The sequence below is a fragment of the Ambystoma mexicanum genome, chromosome 3p, assembly GCF_040938575.1.
Source record: "Ambystoma mexicanum isolate Mex_15411 chromosome 3p, UKY_AmexF1_1, whole genome shotgun sequence".
Classification (NCBI taxonomy): domain Eukaryota; kingdom Metazoa; phylum Chordata; class Amphibia; order Caudata; family Ambystomatidae; genus Ambystoma; species Ambystoma mexicanum.
Window position 1 is genome coordinate 1,002,979,483 of NC_090925.1, and position 13,165 is coordinate 1,002,992,647.

At 46.8% G+C, this 13,165-nt stretch overlaps 1 protein-coding gene across 5 annotated transcripts in view; it reads right to left on the reverse strand.

The window, feature by feature from the left end:
* DLGAP4 (DLG associated protein 4) overlaps positions 1–13,165 on the reverse strand; it is a 1,951,934-nt gene that overhangs the window by 258,676 nt on the left and 1,680,093 nt on the right. Inside the window, exons 1-2 of one of the 5 annotated variants that reach the window (XM_069652307.1) lie at positions 10,080–10,213; positions 8,961–9,058 (exon numbers count right to left, since the gene is read on the reverse strand). The exons of 2 other annotated variants lie outside the window; for them this stretch is intronic. In XM_069652307.1, coding sequence (XP_069508408.1) covers positions 8,961–8,991 — 31 coding nt within the window. In that variant the 5' untranslated portion in view covers positions 8,992–9,058; positions 10,080–10,213. Of the gene's footprint in view, positions 1–8,960; positions 9,714–10,002; positions 10,214–13,165 lie in introns of those variants that run through there. 2 more of the 5 variants (XM_069652308.1, XM_069652313.1) reach the window with 2 other exon arrangements.

The following is a 13,165-nucleotide window of genomic DNA, read 5'->3' on the forward strand; positions in this document are numbered from 1 at the left end:
GGGATCCGAAGTGGAGGAAAGAAAAAGAAAATCGAGGATACAGACTGCAGCACAAAGCAGACATGTTCATGGAAAGCGGACCACGCCTTTTGTTGTGATTAGATGCTGGATGTGTATTTGTGAGGTCACTAGGGTGTGAGGTCACCAATTGTAGAACGTGTGGGGACATGGGTTCTAAAAGTGACAGTTGGAGGTTATAGCTGGTCTGATGGGATGTGCCGGTCATTTGACTACGGTTTATCTTACTTGTATAACTATAAACCTTGAAGTAACATACCTGCTCGGCGGTGATTCTTCCTGAACCCCGTTATTTCACCTTTCAACCTGAAAGGTGTCACTCCCGCCAACTAGTGCACACAGAAGGAAGGGCTATTGAATGAGGGGGAAGAGAGGAGAGTGCGAGTGTTGGAAAGTGACAACCACAGGTAGAAGAGCCACTGTGCATCCAGGGGGAGGAACAGAGGCATTGGACAACTGAGGAGGTGGTAATCAACCCAAAGGAAAACACAGATGTCCCAGAGAGAACCTACAGAACTTGAGGCTGGGTGTTGTGGTGCTCGTGCTCAACAGTGGCACTGAAAAATTGAAAGAACCAAGAGAAGATGCTCTAAGGTACTTTAATATGCCTGAACAGTAGCGGTGGGAACTGACAGAGCCAAGAGGACCATGAACACTGGGAGTTGTGTTTCTGCAATTCCTCCAATGCTGCAGCTGTGACTGACCCAGAGATCCAAGAGATTACCAGCAAGCGTGCAGCTGGCAGGGATACCCAAGCACAGCCTAGAACACAACCAAGTGACATTTCAACATTGGGGTTGTGGTGCCTGCATTTCACAAAAAACACCCCATGGCATGGTGCAATGCTGCGAGCAACGGGAACAGTTGACTCGGCTGAAAAATGTACAAATGAAGCCCCTTTTGACTTTCACAGCCATGCATCAACATTTACAGAAATTATTACATAGGTTTCAATCTACATTTCGAAGTTAATATGGGGCTTTATGTTATTTGGCATTTGTATAGTGCCCTTTACCATTGGTATGATTGAAAAGTGCTGTGGGCTGCACGTCCTCAGGGACTGCAGTGCAGATCAGCAGAGAGTAATTTAGTAAAAGGTGCTTGGGTGCACCAGGTATCTGTGCACCCAGTGTAGAATAAGTGTTGTGTAGGTGCATACTAGTGCTAGGTGTGGTGCGGTGGTTGTGAGAGATCAGTAGAATAAGTCTAGCAAGGCCAATGGACATGGGTATCTGCATTCTGGCGGTGCTGGAGGTTGTGAATGAGGTTATGTGTGCAGTTAGGCCGATTTCTAGGGGCATAGCTGCATTTTAAAGACTGCTGAGAGGATCGTGGAGGTGTGCAAGTATGTGTTCAGCTAGGCTGAATTAATTGAGGGGTATAGCTGCATTCTATTGTTTCCTGGTGCAGAGGAAAGAGTTAGCATAATGGTGTGTCTGTGCTTTCTAGGGGGGCACTATTCCTGTTAAGCTTCCAGTGCTTGTCGAGGGGGGTGGCATTTCCCTTCGGGTTCAGGCTGTTGGGCTTAAGTCCTCCCTTTATCTTGTTGGGTCAAATTGCTTTGGCGGAGACTGAAGAGTGTAGACATGCAGATCTGTCCCAACTCATGTCCTTACTGTATAGGTGCTTGAGACGTCATTGGTTGGTAGTTCTGCTTGATGGGTTCCCAGATAGCTAGTTCTGCTAAATGCATTCCCAGATAGTTAGGATTAGCAAATAATAAGTGCTAGAAATGAAGAATAGAATGTCTGCTTTATTCACAAGAGTGGGATTAAAGCAGTGAGCCTACTCTTTATCTACACTTGATTGGCCCCTCACCACAAGAACACAAAAGAAAGCTTCAATGGTGGCCAAGAGTGCAGGAAAACACAACTCCATGGAAAAAAGGCTAAACACTGCATACGATCAGACTCTTTCATGGGCTGCAAGCACGTTAACTCTGAAATCGACACCAACAATCATAATATTAATTAAATTCAAAACGCTGACATAGCTTTAAAATAAATAATAATTTTTTAAAAAACACATTGCTGTGGTGTATGACAAGAAGCGGCAGCCTGGCAAATAGGTGACTGCATGCATCACATTTTAAGCTGTCCTGCCACTGAACCTTAAGTTCTTGCCTCCCAAAAGTCTCAGCAGGTTATGGGAATGTCCGGGTTTACACATCTACCCTTTCCCTCATCTGCCAAACCAATGATGCTGGTTTTGTTTCTCACATGGTACATTGTATTTATGTGAGAGAGAAAGAGAAAGACCGGTCTGTATACGGCCAGGGATACTAGAGCAGGGCCATAGGTCTTTTTCCTTGTAAGGCCTAGCCATGAATTCCCCAGACTAAATCTCCCACCACATTACATTATACCCACAAAACCCCCACAGAAGGGCGCCACAGGCCCAACTGCTCTCACATCAACACTAACCAAGCGCTCATCTTTAGACCCGTCACATACCCACATCAGCAGCTAACCAGATCCAAAGCACTGTATTTTATCAGATCTTGGGCTCTTCTCAATGCGCCTGTACACTTGTGTACAGGCGCGTTATAAATGCCATATCATATTTCCAAATCTAAAAGCAAATTGGCTCTCATGAACTGGGTACTTCAGAACAGCACCCATCAACACTAGAGGTTTCGCATCTGCCTTTCCCACAAATTAAACCACCTCCCTTGGCTCTTACAGTGCCAAGCGCAGCGAGGCAACCAATAGTGGCAGACATGCGCTATAAAATTCAATTAAAGCAACACTTCTTTTAAAGTTTAACTTGCATAACTTTCCTGGGGTGCCACCACATTGCACGTTCCCATTTGATCTCATACAGGTAAACTGTTCTAAATTAGCACGGATGTGCTTTTTGGAAATAGCAATTAAATTTTTTTTTAAAAACACAAACAAAATCACATTTTTTATTTCCCTCTATTAAAGTATGGCAGCTCATGCACACAGGTGGAGACAAAGATGCTAAAATGGATAAGGACACTGAAAGTTTCTGGGTCTTCTGACTTGGAAGTGCGTCTGCCTAACCAGATTTCCTTCTTAAAAATGCTGACATTGTCCAACTTATGTCAAATTTAGTGCAAAGGGTGCCCTGCAAGCCAAGTTAATTGTGTCTCAAATTTGTTGAAGATTTTAAATTCAAGTTAGTCCCAAAAAAAGAAATTGTAAATACACTGTGCGGTCATTAAGGAGCAGACCATTCATTTTCTCCATAGCGCGTTCTGCTGCTTCTTGGACCTCAAAATGTACAAATCCATAACCCTTTTTCATTACATACTACTCCATATAAAAATCTTCTGCCATTATCTTGCCCAATTGGTTCTGTGCATAAAAGGTTGAATTTTCCAAAGCAAGAATTCAAATACATTATTTTGCAAATGTTCATATGATGGACAAAGGCAGAAAAGCTAGACACTAGGTATTTATATATATACCTGGGCGTCCTCTAACAAGCAAAAACGTGTTCCCCGTGTACCCAGCTCTGTGCGTGGAGGAGTTCCCACTCAGAAAGTCCTCTCTTGGGGCAAATAACTAATCTTACAAAAGTATGATCGATGTTCAGCTATTAAGTACCTTCATGACGGCACTTTAACAGCCAGCAAGCTTGGCATTGTGGTGGGGACCGAGTGGACTTAATGAGAATTGAAACCATCCCATCGATGACAGCGCAAGTGTTACTTCGAAAAGGGACTGATGTAGTGCGACAAGGGCCGCCTAGGGACACCAAATCCCCGCTCAGGAATTCAGCCATAGACCGCCTGCCAGCCCGAGGAGTCTCAAGGGGGCGACCGGCTGGCTACTCGAGTTGTCGACAGGGGCTGGTTGCCGGGAGCAGAGCGCCGCCGCGCATCCGGCTGGGGGCGCCCCTTCTGCGATCTGTGCTCAGCCTGCAAGTCACAGGTTTGGGTGCCAGCAAGGCAGGGTGCGGCGTTCAACCTTTCGAGGTCGAAGAAAGAATCATTTACGATGCCTGCCATTAAACTAGAATACTGCTGTAGCAAGCGCCACTAACGAAAGAATATATTTGTTATTACTGCTGGGCACGCTCGTCACCTGACTGTGTACCCCATGCCAATCTCCATAGATCATGAGAAATCAAGGGACTGATGGCCAATCACAGCGCAGGCGCTGACCAGACAAATGTTCGTAAAACAGGTCTTTTTTTTTTTTTTTACAAAACTAACTTCACATGTGAAAGCTGTACCCTTGTAAACTACAGCCAGAGTAGGGCCTGAGGGGCAAGGCCCACCCAAAATCTGTAAATGTCCACTCAGCAGCGCTGTGTGGGTATTTACAGATACTTTTTCAGTGTAGTGGGCCCAAACTACATTAGCATCAGGCCCCATTTGCTAGACAATCCTGGCTACGCCTATGAACTACACATGCTGCAAACGTATCCCAGATACTCTTTAGTAACTAGGACTATTGTTCTCTGGGTAAAGAAAGCCTGCCCATCCCGGGACTCGCACAACTGGTTTATATCTGAGTGAGATACACGAAACGGCCGAATACGCATCAAGAAGCACATCAAAACTCCTTCCTACGGCACCTCAACTGCACAGACCACTTCTAAGGTTAAGCTCTGCCAATGCGGTGCACAGATTCAACAAGTTGAAAAATCAGATTCATCCACGTGGAATAACAAACGCAGAATCAGTCCATCCATGCCCACCCAGATTCAGCCAAGCGCCCCCCCCCCACTGAGGCCAAGGTGCAAAATGGTTTCATTGCTTTGTTTGGTAACAAGTACCGTTGACTGAGAAAACCTAACCTGTCCAAATTGTGCCTGCATTACCTTTACGATGCACCTATGCTATTGACATAGGACACCTAGAACCATGTGGAGTTCAGGGGACTTTGGGCCTGCACACATCAATCCAACAGCAAAGCTATCTCATTTTCCCTCAACAACCTACCTCACCCAGCTCTCGGATCCGCTGCAGTACCTGAAGACCAAGCCAATGGCAGTGGAACATGGTATAAAATACCAGTAGCATAACATCAACTGCAAGGCACTAAATACCAATGCCCACACTTACTTGGCAGATATACTTAACTTTTCTGATTGGCCCAGTGACGCCTGGTCATCTCCAGGTTGGAAACCGGGAGCCTCAAAATAGAAAAGAGCAGGGAGCAAACTTTTAAATAAGCACCGAAAATACAGAACATTCTACCCAACCAAGATGGGCCATCTCTCTGGCAATTCAGAAACTGGCAGAAGGCACAGAACACCTCACTGAATGTTCTCTAGGACCTAACAAACCCATAAAGGGTCAAACAATCACTAGCCAACACACATCTAACCAAATGTATTCCTGCTCCCTTTAACCTAACAGCATCCTTCATAATTATCCTAAATATATCCACATTATTTTATCCCATAACTGTATCCCCTTCAGGGACAGCACCATGGCATTTCAACCCTTCTGTTGACATGGGCCACGAGCCCGATGCTGCACCCCTCCCCAGACACCACACCTTAGAGCAGCAGCTGCCCCCATGCCGGCAGTCTTATCGTAAAGCAAAATGCTTTATTTCAGGGCCTCATATGTGTGCTTTGCAGTGCACACTTTGGAGACTGCTTTTGCTAGTGCCCTCAGGCCATTACACCCTGTGTGCCACTTGAAATATCCAGCACTGTTATCACTTTGTTGCTCAGATTTTGACCACATTTGCCTCTTGCTGCCAGAAGATAGTGTTTCGGCTCCCCCAGGACTGCCTGTCCCATGATAATCTGCAGCTATTAGCACCCTCTCTGCATCCCTTTATCTCTCCATTATAGCCTATGTACCCCACAGGTGCCTCAAGCTGGTTTTCCCAGCTGTAGGAAAGCAGGCTCCCCAAACATATTTTTGAAACTGGCCCCAACACATCTACAGCCAGCCCTGATCCCCTTGTTGTAACATTGCTTTTTTGCTCCCCACTAGGTATATAAAATCCAAAGTTGGAACACGGAAACACTTCTGCTGTAAAATGATCTGGTCCCCACCGAAACAACATACCCAAGGGCTCAACAAGGCAACACTGTCCTTCCTATTGGACCAGCCAAACATACCTGGCATACTACATCCAGACACTGTAAAGTAGGTCCTTTGTCTGTTGAGAGGCCCGTTTTGGAGGCTTTCTGCAATGCTTGGGTTTCAGTGCTGGTGTGGGCGATTTTCTAGGCAATCACATGTCAGCGGTGGATTTGGAAGTCCCTCCACTATGGGGTTATTGCCCACAAACACTGGTCGAAAGAGACATGTCAGAAGTGCCCAAAGAAAATACCTGGTCTTACTCGGTTTTCAGGTTCTGTTCCAATATCACGCAATACACCGAAATGCCACAACTTGAATTAAAACGGGCAAGAAAAGGAAAAAGTCCAGCACCAGTGCCACAAAAACACTGAATGGGTGAAAAATAAAAACGAAAATGTTTCGTAAAGCCCTCTTCAGACATCGGCTAAAGGTATAAGGCGTTTCATTCGGTCTGCATGTATACCCCCAGACCTCTAAATTGGGGTACACACTTGGAGTCATATTTCAGATCACAATTTTTCCTGAACAGTACCCTAAGAGGAAGTAGTCTTGCTCTTAGTTTCAAGCATGTTATTTCCACACCCAAAATTTGTTTTAATTCGAAAACAGCAATGTTATTTTGCCTCACAACATACACATTTTAGAACTAGTTTGCACCTTGAAGCTGCTCTGCCATAGAATAAAGAGCTAGAAATACAATCATAAAAAAAAAAGAAACACTGTCCTTGGAGGAGAACCAAAACGTAGGAAGCGTTCCGCTCCTCTTGGTACAACTGCATAATGAGAGGCATTCTCCGTGGCATAAAAAGCAAATCCTGCTCGATGCGTGGTTGGGGGGGCACATCAGGCTGTATGTTCAGCATTTCTTATACTAATCAAGACAGTCTCCGAGTCATATTCTTGGTTCAGACAACATATCAGATTACAATGGGTTGCAAATGAAAAACCCCAGGCCATTGAAACGTACTGCCTTGGTGGGGGACACTGGTGCAATATGGACACTACGTAGGCCCTCAAAGCCATGGGCAAGCACTGACTGAAAAGGACTGGCAAATAATGGAATTTCCTGCAAAAAGGCTTTGTAAAAGTCAGTCTCCTGGTGTTATGGCACACACTCTACGCCAAGCCCCCCTCACTCCAGCATGGGGCGCTCCACCTGGACGATTGCATTAAGGGCTATGAAACAGCAGAAAGCTCTGGAGTACAACACACCAGGCCTCGCAAGGACACTAGGTCAAAAAAAGAAACGCATTCGTGTTACTACACTTTGGGCACAGCAGGAAGCTCGGCAGTTGGCACACAGCGGGATGGCACCCATATCAGGGATAGTAGCCAGGAGGGAAAATAGCAGCCCGGGCAACTGTTGGCACAATCCCAATGCAACCAGCAAGCCATGCAGGGAACTGCTAGGCAGGCCTGACCCTGTGCCACCCTCGCCACATGATTCATGGATTCAGGCATTAAAGCAGTAGTAAAACCAAAAACTCCACATTTTCACGCCCATCATCACCATGACAACAACCCAACTGCTTACAATCAGTGGGAGACCATTGAACAAACGGTACCACACATCGGAAATAATACAAACCAGCAACATTAAAAAGGGACCCAATTTTCCATAAACACGTGACCCAAAACTCCAGACATGTCCCTCATATAAATAATAACATGCGGTCCGCTATCTAAAGAAATGAATATTGAAGCCCACCCCGCAGGTCCCACCCCCGTATACTTGAATGTGATGGTACCATCATAGGGATGAGCTGCGTGAAGTGCACCCATTTGAACTCTCCTCTATTTTTTCGATTGTTTTGCTGCGATTTTCTGCACTTAATGCCCTGTATGGGTGATCTGCAGACTGCCCTCCTTTAACATAACATCCCTTAAAGGTGCTGTGTGTGGCCACGTTCTTCCCGTTAGATCTAACTCTTAAATTGATCTGTCTGCACCAGACATCGGGGGCAAGCAGGTTTAGAGTCGCAAAAATCCTAGTGCCTGCAACCTACACCAGAGCTACATACCAAAACCGTATGATGCAAAACAAAACCACCAATACACGTCTCACGGTATGCTGGGTCAGGTGTGAGCATTCAGATGCCAGTACTGTAACTCTCTCGAACCCCTCCAGATTGTAAACGCAGGAATGTAAGAGCAACAAACAAAAGGAACACAGTGCAGTATGTATCAGGCATCTACAGATCGTTAAGAATGGTCACAAGGAAAACACTTGAAATCCAGGAACAAGCCGGATTAAAAGAACACTGTTCATTCCAAAAACTAAAGTTGCTCAGCAAAGCGTATTCTGACGATACTTGCCTAACATACATACAACCCCATGTGAAACGGAAAGTGCTAAAAGACACGCCAATTTGATGCCCCAAAAACCATTTACTAAACACAAGTGTTGCAGCTACCCAACACACGTAGTCATCCCCAAGGTGGCGAGTACATAGGAACGGTTCTCTCATTAGCATAACGGGTGTGAAGAGAACACTAGGCATTACAGCAGTCGTGGCGGGAACGAACCCCTTTATTTAAGAAAGAACACACATTGTAGTAAGCTGCAGACGTGAAGATGCACTATACATGGATGTATAAAAATGGACAGGGTAACGTTACCCAATATGTCTGGTTGTACTGCTGCTTTAATACAAAAAAAATAATACAATAAAAAGCCAAGTCAGGGTCTGAATGCTTTTCTCCTTCCTACCCACGTACTGCTGCTTAGATTGCAACCCCAGCCACACACCATTTAACAAGGATTGTATGCAGAAGTAACGGTTTGCAGGAGGCTACAGCGGATCAGAGCACAAGACACCAACACACCAGAAAGGGGGAGGAATGCAAGGGGTGGGGGGGGGGAGCACGGCATGCAATGCAATGAACGACCAACACGGCACACCCACGAGATCTGGAGACTCACATTGTTTGAATAGTTGCAGACACAAAGCCATGGCGGAGACACAGGGGGAGAGTGGATGAGATGGGTGGCGGAGAGCGGCTCGTCCTCTGCCCTGCAGACTGGAAACAAGACAAAAATAATGCAGATCCTGTGCGCGCCACTCGGAGAGATCAGCAGCAGAGTACCAAAGAGATCAGAAGCAGAGGGATCCAGCCAAACCAGCAGCAGAAGGGATCAAAGAAGTGGGGGGCTATAAAAAGCCACCAGAAGGGATCCAGAAGTCCAGAGTCCAACAGGAGGGGCGAGGTCCAAGGGGGGTGAGGGGGCTGAGATCTGCTGCCGGGAGGGACCGATGGAACGCAGGGCAGGCCCAGAGGAACTAGGGCAGCAGAAGCACGCCCATAGAGGACCGGTACAGAGGGGTGGATCTAAAAACATCATCGCCAAAGGGGGCCATGGAATGCGCTGAAGCCTATCAGATTCAAACATTAAGCTCCCTACTGAACTGGATGAAATTGGTCTGGGGTGAAGAGCAGAATGGGGGTCATTAAAAGTTGGGCAAACATGGATCAGATGCTGAGGGTATTAAGTGCCACTTTAACAAAACCTCGCAGGGACGTGTCAGATTATCCAAAGTTGCCACATCGATCAGTAGTGGTGACGTAAATGGGCACACAGCGATTAACTCTAACGGGCTACAGACCAGCAGTGAGGGATTCTGTCAGAAACCACCAGCTTTCCTGAAGTGGCCGACTGTAGGGTGCCCAAAACGTGTTGAAACGACCTGGTGCAGGGATCTGCTGAAGAGATCAAACGGGTCTGTGCCTGCTGAATGGAACTTACGGATTCGAAGAAATCCGTACGGATCGTGGAAAGCAATCTGATGAAGGGATCTTGCACCCAAACATGCTCTGCAATGGGGGTCCTAGTGGGAAGATGTCACTATGCCAAACAAAGCTCGGCGAGAGGGATCCTAGTTATCCCAATAGACCCTGAGCTGGGCTACGCCCTGCTTATTTCGATAAGAAAGGGGAGGGAACAGAGGCAGTCTGATGAACGATACCCGAGTCTGCTGCTGGAGGCGCCGACGCGTGACACGGACAGGGTGCTACACACACAGCTCGCGCCGCTGGCACTCACCCTGGATACGCCGTAGATGCCGCCGCCTTAGGGATCGACTCGAGTGGTGGGCGTGACTAAAGGGTTAAAGACCCAGCCTGGACACGCCCACTCGCCACCCCGCGCGCTGACGTAGAGCCGCCATCGAATTAAGAGAAAGAAGAGCAAGCCCATTTCCAGAGCTTGACGTCAGCACCCTGTGGGAGGAGCCAGCGGACAGATGGCAACGTCGGATTTAAAGAGAGCGAGACGATCTTTAATGTATGGATATAGAAGAAAGACCAACAACGAATAACGGTGAATACAACGGATTGGATGCCAATCACACAAGAAAAGCCTTTCAAAGGCATAGACTCACTGCTGTTCTATCTAAACCCTTGGTCGTCTGATAGAAACGGACGCTGCCAGTCTTTTTATTCGCAGTCCATGGCTGTAGTAAGATGTAGTACTAGGTAAGAATTGCAAGGATACGTAGCAACCTTTTTTTAAGTCATGAGGGCATTGACATACATGTCAGCGTACCCATTTGAGAACACTTGACCAGTCCTGCCTTTAACTTTGCATTCTGGGAATTGTAGACCAGGGTTTCTAATGGGTAACTCCAAGAGTGGGAAGCATCTCCTGAATGGAATGGATAATGCTGGCATGGTTACATTATTCCACTTTCTTCAGTTTCTCAGTTGAGCTTTGTAAAATGAGTGTGTAGCATACTTGTGACCACAAAAGTGATGGGTGGAAGGTTTTGAATGAATCTGTACCACTGGCATTGCTCTGGGCAACCTTCCACACCACCGTTTTTTAGCCAGTCTGCGCCATTGCAAAAGGGTTCCAGCCATATGCAAATCAGTCAGGTGCTTCCACCAATGGTAGCAGCCCAGCCCAAACTGCTATGCCAGGTCCCCTCTGCATGGAAACACAAGCAACCCCAGGCATGTTTCAGCCTTGTTGGGCCTCCTCACTGAGGTGCAGCTTGGTTCCCTATTACGCAGCGAGCAAGGGCCCCACGTCTGGGCATACCCTCTCTCACATAGTGAGACAAACTGTGACCACAAAAGTGATGGGTGGAAGGTTTTGAATGAATCTGTACCACTGGCATTGCTCTGGGCAACCTTCCACACCGCAGTTTTTTAGCCCGTCTGCGCCATTGCAAAAGGGGGTCCAGCCATATGTGTAGCATACCTGCCTACATTTGAAAATCAAAATTGCTGAGATGTATGCCCCGCCCACAGTCACACAAAACTCTGCCCATTTTCACATGACTCAGCCCACATGTCAAAAAGGTAAACTCTGTTGTAATGTGATGTGACGTCAGAAATTTGCAGTTCAAATTGCCTTTTCACAACCAACAAAATTGCATTCGCCTTCCATAAAAACAACACATTAAAATGTGCACATGCAAACTCCGTGAACCAATACAAAGGTTTTCCCTGAATTTTGCAGTACGGAAATTGGACATTTCACTTAGTTGTTTTTCATCAGGTTATGTAGTGAAGTGGTGAGCTGTCCAGCCTGTAAACCTGATGGCTGTGGTTCAATGGGGCTGAGTCCACCCTAACCTGGGAAAAAGAACAAAAGCAAAAGAAACGCGCATTTGCATTGAAAGTCGGCAAAAATGAATGAAATGTGAAGCAAAATAAACGTGTGTTATTTTGCTTCACCTGCATTCTTTTTGCCAATTTGCTGGAAGCGTTACAGTCATTGCTACAGAGATAAAGCCACACTCAGGCAGGCAGTCTGCTGCGCCGCAGTCCTGCAAGCATAACAAAAAACAAAAAAAACAATCAGTGAAAGCTGTCCACCACCAAAATTCCTGAGATTCCAGGATCTTTCCCGGAGACCCGGAGAAATGGTTAAAATTCCTGAGTCTCTGGGAAAAATCCGGAGGTTAGGCAGGTATGGTGTGTAGATGTTTTCTTTTTGCAACTTTGAAATCTGTATCAGTAGAACCCTTGACATACCTGCTGGAGGTCATTTTAGCCTCACTCACTTTCCACATTTTGTTTTTGGGGCACTGGTTAGTCCGTGTTATGTTATGTTAAGTGAACTTCATAAAGCGCACGTACACCCAAAGGCATCTTGGCGCTGGCTACTGAGGAGGAATCAGAAACAATACGGTGATAACGCCAAGGAGAGAAACGGCATAGAACAGAGTAGTTTTAAGCAGCCGGCGAAAAGTGAGATGGTCTTCAGTTGCGCAAAGGGGCATAAGCAACTAATTCCAGGCTCTAGCAGCCGCCACCGAAAAGGCATGGTCTCCCATACGAGACAGACGATAACGGGGGGGACTGAGAAGGCACGCAGATTGAGAGCGCAGCAGACGAGCAGGAGTGTAGTGAGTAAACTTTGCTTGGAGATACTCAGCGCCCAAGCCATAGAAGGCACGATGCACCAGACACATTGATTTAAACAAAATCCGACTGGCTACAGGAAGCCAGTGTAATTTCTTGAGCAGCGGGGAGATGTGGGATCCGAAGGGGGGGCGAAGTACGGAACGGACGGCAACATTTTGTAACAATTGAAGCCTTTGGGTCAGGTAACGAGGCTGGGCCAAATAAAGAGTTACAATAATCAAGAGTGCTGAGAACCAAGGCTGCCACTACCCGAGCCTGGCATTCAGCAGGGATAAAGGACAAGACTTTCCGCAGGATGCAGAGTTTAAAATGACCAGCACTACATACAAAAGCGACCTGGTTGTCAAGAGACAGGGAGGCAGAGATTTTAACACCTAGATTGCGGACCGATTGAACCTTAAGGCCACCATCGCAATGGGGCCCAGTTGCACATCAATATCTATTGTATAGCACTATCACGTTATCTCCCTTATGGACTGAAGTGCAGCCAAACCTTGTTCGTCCTTTCTATTCACTTTATGACCATCTTCCCACACCAAGTGTCATGATCTCTGCTTCCAAAAGATCAGGACTTCCCCGACTCCCTTGGAAGCAGACCCATAACCCCGGTTCCGAGTGCCAGCCAGTCCCAATTGGGACCTTTTGGACCATGTCCTGGCGCCAGTGGCACCAGGCTCATAAAGATGCCCAGTCCCAGCGCTGGAAGCGCCGGGCTCATAATGCTTGGGTGGACTTACCTGCAGCAGACCATGCTGC